We start from the raw sequence: 12,060 nt of genomic DNA, 5'->3' as shown, positions 1-12,060 counted from the left end.
AACTGAGTAACTTTACTTTTATCTACATCCCTGCATGCCGAAACTTCCCTTGGTTTATTAGTTTATATCGGTGCTTACTTACTGTAGAAACAATGCCATGTATATAATTTAGATGAAATTGGAAACTCTATTACTTTCATACTTTATTATGAATACAGAGAGTATACGCCATTGAAGCACTGCCCGCCGTCATCAATGTGTTCCCTAATCTCGAGTGTTTTTGATGTAATGACGATATTATTACAAGTTATATGTTTTGAGAAATTAACAAGTGGTCTGGGAGTCGCATGTGATCGTGCCTATATACATGTATGGCTGACGTATATAATGATACGCATCATTGATATTTGCAATTGAAATCAACAGAGCGTGACGCACCCTACTGAAGCGCTCTGCACCGAGACATGTACGTGATGCCAGCCATCCTCAGCTTCATGGACATAGGGCTCGCGCAAAAACAGCCAAGCTCTCGAGGTGTGTCAACTGGCATCCCAACGTGTTCAGGGAGACTTGTTAGTGTGTGGTTCTGATTCCTCGTGACGGTACCGGTCAGGTGAGGAAGGTCTAGATATATGTTCCGCTGAAACAGATGAAGCGAGACCCCCGCGAAGAAAGATTGTTACGGTTTATAGACGGGGCCAGATAAGACTGGGGGAGGAGGGCGATCGATTGTTTAACTCGCCGTGTGAGAACAGCTGTGATCAGTTTACATTCGCTTTTACGGATACAAGTGTCGCGGGATAAATGGACATGAAAGTAATTGAGAGTTTATAAAAAAAAAATGGCCATGGAAAAAATGTTGGTGAACACGTCCGAATACAATATGACTCCTAGTTCCATAGAGGAGGGGGACTACACAGATTTCTACGATCCAAGTATTTATGATTATCCACTGGATCTAGAACCACAACCTTTTATACAGGTTCTGGCCAAAATCTCCACGTATGCTTTAATTATACTGACAGCCCTTGTGGGCAATCTGCTTGTGATCCTAGTGGTGGTCAAAAACAAAAGGATGAGGACAACTACAAACTATTTCATCGTCAACCTGGCCGTGTCCGACCTAATGGTCATCGTCTGGTGTTGTTGGGTGTACCTCGTGGATGACCTTTCCGAAGGATGGATACTGGGTAAATTCTTCTGTAAATTCAACAGCTTTGCTCAAGGTAAGTCAAGTTCAGTAAAATCATGTTGAATTTTAAGTGTGTGAACTCAACTCAACTCTTATAAATTGTCTCTTTTGATATTTGATATTAATTATTCGCGGTGATGTCGTTTTGCACAAGCACTATTTAGGAAGGAATTACTTTCACCAATGTAATACATTTCTCTAACATTGTCCGTAGCAAGCTTGAGTTCCAAGTATTGCTTTAATCAATCAATACACAATTTAATTAAATTAGATCAATATTAGAGTAGATTTCAATACTGAAATCAGACACAAGTCTTTATACAACGTACGGTATTCCCAATAAACACAACTTGTTTACCATAGTACAGAAGGGGTTTACTATCATCAGATACTGCCTGACTCAAAAAACGGCAACTTAAATCAATAATGAATGATTTACGATCAAATCATAACTGATGTTTTCACTTGGTTTCGTGGTGTTAATGTAATAAATGAGATAACACGATTCTGTAGGGACCAGCGCCTTGAGATGGCAGGCATAAGTACCCTCAACATCATATATTATTTAGTAATGTTGATGAGTTTGTAGACTGCGGTAAGGCTGTACGCGGGGTGGTATGTTTAAGTGCCCCCTGTAATTGACTCCGTTGTAAAATACATGGTACAGCAGCTGGAGGCTGTACGGGATAGATTATCACAGATTCTATAATGTTTGGATTAGAGTCTTCGTTTTTTGGGACTTTACCATCTTCTGATAAGAAATAAACTATTTAGTGTTATCAATGTACCGATACTGAATTGTTTTATCGTATTAAGCAGCTGGCAGAATAAACTTTTCTTCTACCGACAGCAATTTTATCGTGATTTACACTCGTATGTTTGTACAGCTAAACGTTTACCTTCCTATACGAGATCTTTGTTTATTGGTGTGATCAAAAACGTATCTTCATGTACAGACTTATTGGGGGAACGTTTAAACGAAGTATGCATACTATATGATATCAACACAATTACATATAATATATACACAAATTATATAACATATCTACATAAATTCCATATGGTATCTACAAAAATTATATATAATATCTACACAAATTACATATAATATCAACACAAATTACATATAATATCTACACAAATTACATATGATATCTACACAAATTACATATAATACCTACACAAATTATATATAATATCTACACAAATTATATAATATATCTACACAAATTACATATAATATCTACACAAATTACATATAATATCTACACAAATTACATATGATATCTACACAAATTACATATAATAGCTATACAAATTACATATAATATCTACACAAATTACATATAACATATCTACACAAATTATATATAATATCTACACAAATTATATATAATATCTACACAAATTATATAACATATCTACACAAATTATATATAATATCTACACAAATTATAATATCTACACAAAATATATAACATATCTACACAAATTACATATAATATCTACACAAATTACATATAATATCTACACAAATTATATATAATATCTACACAAATTATATAACATATCTACACAAATTATATATAATATCTACACAAATTACATAAAATAAATACACAAATTACATATGATATCTACACAAATTACATATAATATCTACACAAATTACATATAATATCTACACAAATTACATATAATATCTACACAAATTACATATAATATCTACACAAATTATATATAATATCTACACAAATTACATGTAATATCTTCACAAATTACATATGATATCTACATATATTACATATAATATCAGCTCAAATTGATATTATATTAACATAATTACATATAAAATCTTAGCAAATTACATATAATATCTACACAAATTGCATATTATATCTACACATATTACAAATGACATCTTCACAAATTATATGCGATATCTACTCAATTCAAATAATATCTACACATACTTTATTATACTGCATAATTCTAAGCGATCTTTGTTTCTGACTTGATAGTTTTATTCTAAGCGATCTTTGGTTCTGACTTGATATTTTAAATTTAAACGATCTCTGACTTGATATTTTAAATTTAAACGATCTTTGGTTCTGACTTGATATTTTTATTTTAAGCGATCATTTGTTCCGGCCTGATGTAATCCCCCCATTTGATTGTCTAACTGTTCGCTACATAGTTATTTTTCTCGGTCTTTCTTTATTGTCAGTCGATAATCCTTGATACTCCGGCGAACGATGCGTTCGGTAGATGTATGTTGTGCAGGATATGTGTGCACGATGATTTTCTTGTGTTGTGCGGAAAATGTTCGCACGAAGTTTTTTTTTTTTTTGTGCAGAAGATGTGCGCACAAAGATTCCGGTGTGTTGTGCGGAAGATTTGGGCACGATTATCTTCGTGTGTTTTGCGGGAGATGTGCGCACGATGTTTTTGTGTGTTGTGCAGGAGATGTGCGCATGGCAATTTTGGTGTGTTTTGCAGGATATGTGCGCACGATAAGCTATTTCAACTAAGTTACATCACGTGACCTTATGCTGAACTTTCACGCGTGGATCCTCGAGGAGATTCTACCATTTTGCTATGTCTGTAAATGCCAATAGATAATTTCTCCGGAGCAGCTCTAACCGTCGTATATATATATACATGTGTATTACAATATGTCAGAGAAAATTGGACCGTTACGGAGCAGGTTCTCCGGTGGATCACAAACTCATGTAACATCGCTCACACGCCAATGTCGTCAATCAGACAAACTTGTTTTCTCAGGAATCTGACATGTTGTTTACGGTTTACGTGAAGAGAAAAAATGGGGAGGGAGTATTTCCACTGGTGTCAGTTTACGGAGTTTTGTGCCTTTCTTCCAGGGGATCGATGGGCGAAGATATTGTGTCTGTGAAGTATATCAATAAAAATCACACAGTTTTTGATGTATGGGCAAATGGGAATGTCTTTGTCGGTTAATATGGTGTATAATTATCATAGATGTGTATAATATTACATCTATCGCACGAATAACACCTGGGGCTCTCACTAACGTTGAGGAACTCTTACCTAGGGCTCTCACCAACTTATTATATAATTATCATTGAGGAACTCTTACCTGGGACTCTCACCAACTAACTATAGAATTATCATTGAGGTACTCTTACCCGGGGCTCTCACCAACTTACTATAGAATCATCATTGAGGTACTCTTACGTGGGGCTCTCACCAACTTACTATAGAATTATCATTGAGGAACTCTTAACTGGGCCTCTCACCAACTTACTATAGAATTATCATTGAGGAACTCTTAACTGGGCCTCTCACCAACTTACTATAGAATTATCATTGAGGAACTCTTACCGGGGCCTCTCACCAACTTACTATAGAATTATCATTGAGGTACTCTTACCTGGGACTCTCACCAACTTACTATAGAATTATCATTGAGAAACTGTTACCTGGGGCTCTCACCAACTTACTATAGAATTATCATTGAGGAACTCTTACGTTCGGTGTTTTGAATACGTCTGTAATGACCGAGTCCTCCTTGGTATGATGGGTACTTACAGGTCGAAAGACAAAGAATTATTACACACAGAACTATGATTAACCCTTTGTGTGTGGCCGACGGCGTTGTCTTTTATATGTAAACTCAAATTAGCAATGAGAGAAAATATTGTATATAGTTAACACTAATTCAATAAAGTTGACTACCACCTCGAGTTAATGTCTGTTATGTCAAACCGAATCAGCGTAATCCAGGGATTGCTCTGACACGATGACACGTGATAATGAAGACTGGGACGAGTTATACGTAGTTCTGACACTATGGCATGTGATAATGAAGATTGGGACGAGTTATGTGTAGTTCTGACACTATGACATGTGATAATGAAGACTTGGACGAGTTATACGTAGTTCTGACACTATGGCATGTGATAATGAAGACTTGGACGAGTTATGTGTAGTTCTGACACTATGACATGTGATAATGAAGACTGGGACGAGTTATATATAGTTATGACACTATGACACGTGATAATGAAGACTGGGACGTGTTATATATAGATCTGACACTATGACATGTGATAACGAAGACTGGGACGAGTTATATGTAGTTGTGACACTATGACATGTTGTAATGAAGACTGGGACGAGTTATACATAGTTCTAACACTATGACATGTGATAATAAAAACTGGGACGAGTTATATATAGTTCTGACACTATGACATGTTATAATGAAGACTGGAACGAGTTCTATATAGTTCTGACACTATGACATGTGATAATGAAGATTGGGACGAGTTATATGTAGTTCTGACACTATGACATGTGATAATGAAGATTGGGACGAGTTATATGTAGTTCTGACACTATAACACGTGATAATGAAGATTGGGACGAGTTATATGTAGTTCTGACACTATGACATGTGATAATAAAGACTGGGAAGAGTTATATATAGTTCTGACACTATAACACGTGATAATGAAGACTGGGACGAGTTATATGTAGTTCTGACACTATGACATGTGATAATGAAGACTGGGACGAGTTATATATAGTTCTGACACTATGACATGTGATAATGAAGACTGGGACGAGTTATATGTAGTTCTGACACTATGACATGTGATAATGAAGACTGGGACGAGTTATATGTAGTTCTGACACTATGACATGTGATAATGAAGACTGGGACGAGTTATATATAGTTCTGACACTATGACATGTGATAATGAAGACTGGGACGAGTTATATATAGTTCTGACACTATGACATGTGATAATGAAGACTGGGACGAGTTATATATAGTTCTGACACTATGACACGTGATAATGAAGACTGGGACGAGTTATATATAGTTCTGACACTATGACACGTGATAATGAAGACTGGGACGAGTTATATGTAGTTCTGACACTATGACATGTGATAATGAAGACTGGGACGAGTTATATGTAGTTCTGACACTATGACACGTGATAATGAAGACTGTGACGAGAGATTTGTAGTTCTGACACTATGACATGTAATAATGAAAACTGGGACGAGTTATATATAGTTCTGACACTATGACATGTGATAATGAAAACTGGGACGAGTTATATGTAGTTCTGACACTATGACATGTGATAATGAAGACTGGGACGAGTTTTATGTAGTTCTGACACTATGACATGTAATAATGAAAACTGGGACGAGTTATATGTAGTTCTGACACTATGACATGTGATAATGAAAACTGGGACGAGTTATATGTAGTTCTGACACTATGACACGTGATAATGAAGACTGGGACGAGTTATATTAAAGTTCTGACACTATGCCATGTGATAATGAAGATTGGGACGAGTTATATATAGTTCTGACACTATGACACGTGATAATAAAGACTGGGACGAGTTATATGTAGTTCTGACACTATGACATGTTATACACTAATGAAGACTGGGACGTGTTATATGTAGTTCTGACACTATAACACGTGATAATGAAGACTGGGACGAGTTATATATAGTTCTGACACTATGACATGTGATAATGAAGACTTGGACGAGTTATACGTAGTTGTGACACTATGACATGTAATAATGAAAACTGGAACGAGTTATATATAGTTCTGACACTATGACATGTGATAATGAAGATTGGGACGAGTTATATGTAGTTCTGACACTATGACATGTAATAATGAAAACTGGGACGAGAGATTTGTAGTTCTGACACTATGACATGTGATAATGAAGATTGGGACGAGTTATATGTAGTTCTGACACTATGACACGTGATAATGAAAACTGGGACGAGAGATTTGTAGTTCTGACACTATGACATGTGATAATGAAGATTGGGACGAGTTATATGTAGTTGTGACACTATGACATGTGATAATGGAGACTGGGACGAGTTATATGTAGTTCTGACACTATGACATGTGATAATGAAGATTGGGACGAGTTATATGTAGTTCTGACACTATGACATGTGATAATGAAGACTGGGACGAGTTATATGTAGTTCTGACACTATGACATGTGATAATGAAAACTGGGACGAGTTATATGTAGTTCTGACACTATGACATGTGATAATGAAGACTGGGACGAGTTATATGTAGTTCTGACACTATGACACGTGATAATGAAGACTGGGACGAGTTATATGTAGTTCTGACACTATGACATGTGATAATGAAGATTGGGACGAGTTATATGCAGTTCTGACACTATGACATGTGATAATGAAGTCTGGTCGAGAGATTTGTAGGTTTGATTGACATCAGTAACAAACACAATTTACCGCCGCATGTAACAGGAAATTTGAAACAACAAAATTGTCTTTGTTCGGTAATCAAGTGATGTTTGTAATGATACTAGGGGATCCCTGCGTCTAGATCTTTGACACGAGACTGTAACTTAGTCACAGATACAACTGTACACGAGTTATTGTCTAGCGGTATATACGGGCACGGTGATCATAACATTTACGTATAAATCGAAACACTTCCAATAAAAAGGAAACATTTATGTGTCATGAATTATGAAGTATGCCCTAAGTATTGATCCTTTAGCTAGTCAAACGCTACATGTAGATGTCATTTTTATCTACACGGTGTACATCTAGAACGAGGAATAAACACAATTTATTGCTTGCCTACCTTATCCAACTTATGCTGTCTTTTCAATTTCAGAATAAAACAGCATGGTTGAGATTTTGAATGATTTATTAGTCAATAAGTAAAAGGTTTCTACGTGTAAGATTGTTGTGTATTCCAGTGGTAAAGATTAGAGTATCCTGTTTAAGATCATACAGACTTTTACAAGACACTAAGACTGGACAATTTGGGAAAGAGCTCGACATCCTGAAAATAGAATCATTTTTACCAGTCCTAAGTCATCACGATTGGCCACAGATATTTGGTCCCTAAGGAACCCGATTGGCTATCTTAACAGTTATTTGGTCCCCCAAGGAACGCGATCAGCAACCCTAACAGATATTTGGTCACAAAGGAGCGCGATTGGCCACCCTAACAGATATTTGGTCTCCAAGGAACCCGATTGGCCACCCTAACAGATATTTGGTCTCCAAGGAAACCGATTGGCTATCCTAACGGATATTTGGTCTCCAAGGAACCCGATTGGCTATCCTAACGGATATTTCGTCTCCAAGGAGCGCGATTGGCTATCCTAACGGATATTTGGTCTCCAAGGAACCCGATTGGCTATCCTAACGGATATTTGGTCTCCAAGGAACCCGATTGGCTATCCTAACGGATATTTGGTCTCCAAGGAACCCGATTGGCTATCCTAACGTATATTTGGTCCCTAAAAGAACGCGATTGTTTCTAACCTGTAAAGTAAAGTACCTTTTCATTGCTACGCTAGTAATTTGGTAGAGACTCTAATTATCTAATAACATTTTTGCTCAAAGAGCAAAACATTAAAATAAAAATATCTTCATCAACATACCCAAGTCTCCTAAGGGCAAAACATAAAACAAACATATCTTCCACAACATACAAAAAATCTCTGCTACGTGCAACTTTGCTTAAGCAACCATGTTTCTACATTTGATAATCTATATACCAACTTCTAAATACAGTTTTAAACATTATCTATACCTTATTTTGAAATATACATGAAGGATTTCTTTTGTGAGATGGGTTTGTGCCATGTTTAGAAGAAAATAATTGGTTTCCTTCGGTTTCTTTCCATGATGCACAAGAAATGTAGTCTTCCAAATAATGTATATTGTGCGTCTAATCGATATCGTCAATAAAATATACCAACTATCAAAGTCTATCATTCCGTGCGGGAATTCATTATACACGCGTCTGTACTGTTCAATATATTCTTCAGATATTCTCAAAAAATATATATAAAAATCGCAAACCTAGCAGCAATGTTTGTTTGTTAGTCAAATTTTAAATGTAACTTAGGAAAGGGCGATATTTTATTTGAATTGTAGTCGAAAGATTTGTATCCATCCGATGTCCACTTGTAAGCATTCATATGTTTTTATTAAAACTGACATTTACTAAAATTCTGAATCGCAAACTTTATTTATGTGATTCGGAACTAAACTCTATAAAAAAAAGCAAACAAACAAAGAAACCTAAAACAGAATGATGACGAGACCAAGGAATAGAGACCCGGATGAAACAAGAACTATCGGTCATGCTATACTAATGAACATGTTACACTTTCCTGGTGATCACGTGGTCTGTTAGAGGACAGTCGCCCGCTTCATACATATGGACATGTAAGTTAGAGACTGCAATTGCGAGAATTATTGAGTTGTATATTCGATCATTGTTTTAATTCAGTTAGTCGTTAATTAAGAAATCAGCAATATTTCTAACAATTTTAGATTATCTTAGACATCAATTGTATAGTCGAGCTGTATGCATTAATTATTGTCAATAGCACGTGCTAGTCTTTGTGTGATTTAGAGTTGTTGTTCTCGTTGTGTATTCAATTTATTTCATCTTAGCCGGACACTGACACTGATGGTGGAGATCACGGGCTTAAGATGTACTAACGACACAAAGGAGACTGGCCTACAGCATGTTACTAGATGAGGTTGTTAATTGTCTTTCCTAAATGGATACGTCAGTCTTCCATTTCCTGTCTATTTAACAAGGACGAACAACATTAGGGCCGCTAATTAGCTTCACTAAGATGTGAATATCCCTTCCATTACACCAGTAAACAACATGGCCGCTAATTAGCTTTAAGGTGTGAGTCTCCCTATAATTACATCAGTAAACAACATGGCCGCTAATTAGCTTTAAGGTGTGAGTCTCTCTATAATTACACCAGTAAACAACATGGCCGCTAATTAGCTTTACTAAGGTGTGAATCTCCCTGTAATTACACCAGTAAACAACATGGCCGCTAATTAGCTTTAAGGTGTGAGTCTCCCTATAATTACACCAGTAAACAACATGGCCGCTAATTAGCTTTACTAAGGTGTGAAACTCCCTATAATTACACCAGTAAACAACATGGCCGCTAATTAGCTTTAAGGTGTGAGTCTCCCTATAATTACACCAGTAAACAACATGGCCGCTAATTAGCTTTAAGGTGTGAATCTCCCTGTAATTACACCAGTAAACAACATGGCCGCTAATTAGCTTTACTAAGATGTGAATATCCCTTCCATTACACCAGTAAACAACATGGCCGCTAATTAGGTTAACTAAGGTATGAATCTCCCCATAATTACACCAGTAAACAACATGGCCGCTAATTAGCTTTAAGGTGTGAGTCTCTCTATAATTACACCAGTAAACAACATGGCCGCTAATTAGCTTTACTAAGGTGTGAATCTCCCTGTAATTACACCAGTAAACAACATGGCCGCTAATTAGCTTTAAGGTGTGAGTCTCCCTATAATTACACCAGTAAACAACATGGCCGCTAATTAGCTTTTAGGTGTGAATCTCCCTGTAATTACACCAGTAAACAACATGGCCGCTAATTAGCTTTACTAAGGTGTGGAACTCCCTATAATTACACCAGTAAACAACATGGCCGCTAATTAGGTTTACTAAGGTGTGAATCTCCCTGGAATTACACCAGTAAACAACATGGCCGCTAATTAGGTTTACCAAGGTGTGAATCTCCCTGGAATTACACCAATAAACAACATGGCCGCTAATTAGGTTTACTAAGGTATGAATCTCCCTGGATTACACCAGTAAACAACATGGCCGCTAATTAGCTTTACTAAGGTGTGAAACTCCCTATAATTACACCAGTAAACAACATGGCCGCTAATTAGCTTTACTAAGGTGTGAAACTCCCTATAATTACACCAGTAAACAACATGGCCGCTAATTAGCTTTACTAAGGTGTGAAACTCCCTATAATTACACCAGTAAACAACATGGCCGCTAATTAACTTTACTGAGGTGCCATTCTAACTAGCATTACACCAGAAAGGATTTCATGAGTATGTTTTTATGTTTCACATCCAAAAACAAAACAACATCAAAAAAAGATCCGAGATCAAAAAGCAAGCTGAATGTATCTTCCTTGTTAGATCAAAACGTTTAAGAAATTAAAAGCTCCAAACAGCAATGTTATCTATCGCGTTACAGAAGTGTCATCCAATATTTAATGTTGTTTACTCTGCCGAGTAACTTGTAAACCAAGATTATTTTGCATGATTTTAGCATTAATCACCGTTGTAAAATATAAAGATAGGCCAGTTATGTACGGATGTTTAAAGCCAAAGAAAACTAGATATTGTCGACCGTATAGAAATTTTAGAATTCTTTACACAAAAAAGATTTAAATAAAAATCTGACACTCCAATGTATTTTGTTTCTCCTTTTCTATATTTTAATTGTCATATATTAGGGTATCACTTCAAACAATATCGAACAGAGATGAACTAATCTCGAATATATATAAACATCTGAATCAGTCAAATAAAGCATCTAAGAAATACGTTATTATAGAAGTACATGCTATCAATTAGACGATGAAAGTCAAGAGATGTTCAAATTTAAACAAGAAGTGATATGATCAGCAATAAACTTCAAAAATTATTGCAATAAATTAATTCTCACAAATTTCAGAATATGATACACATTTGATCGACATTCGTTTCATTAAGCATTTAACTGCGTTCTTTGGAAAAGTTGTTGTCCTATAGTTCACACAGGATTTCAGAAAAATTTATTATAACGCCCATTTTAATTTGTTTTCTTATATAAAGTTTGTAACAGTGTTTTCACATTCCAAATTCAAATTTTGCGCCGTTAATTGGACCTGTTCTTGTGACGTCACGATTGCAGACGATCGTTCGCGGCAAATATATTGTTTGTAAACAAATCAATTTAATTTCAACATTTCCATGAACATAGTCCACCGTAAAGATGGTCACCTTTTATACAACGGAAATAAATG

General features: G+C 35.8%; 1 protein-coding gene across 1 annotated transcript in view; it reads left to right on the top strand.

Annotated features, from left to right (window-relative positions):
* Window positions 1–315: 315 nt before the first annotated feature.
* The window catches only part of LOC117339602 (QRFP-like peptide receptor), an 81,167-nt gene continuing 69,422 nt past the window's right edge, over window positions 316–12,060 (top strand). The window contains exon 1 of the mRNA XM_033901294.1: window positions 316–1,166. Coding sequence (XP_033757185.1) covers window positions 782–1,166 — 385 coding nt within the window. The 5' untranslated portion in view covers window positions 316–781. The remainder of the gene's footprint in view (window positions 1,167–12,060) is intronic.

This window comes from Pecten maximus, chromosome 1 (assembly GCF_902652985.1).
Source record: "Pecten maximus chromosome 1, xPecMax1.1, whole genome shotgun sequence".
Classification (NCBI taxonomy): domain Eukaryota; kingdom Metazoa; phylum Mollusca; class Bivalvia; order Pectinida; family Pectinidae; genus Pecten; species Pecten maximus.
This window is presented reverse-complemented; position numbering and strand designations above follow the sequence as displayed.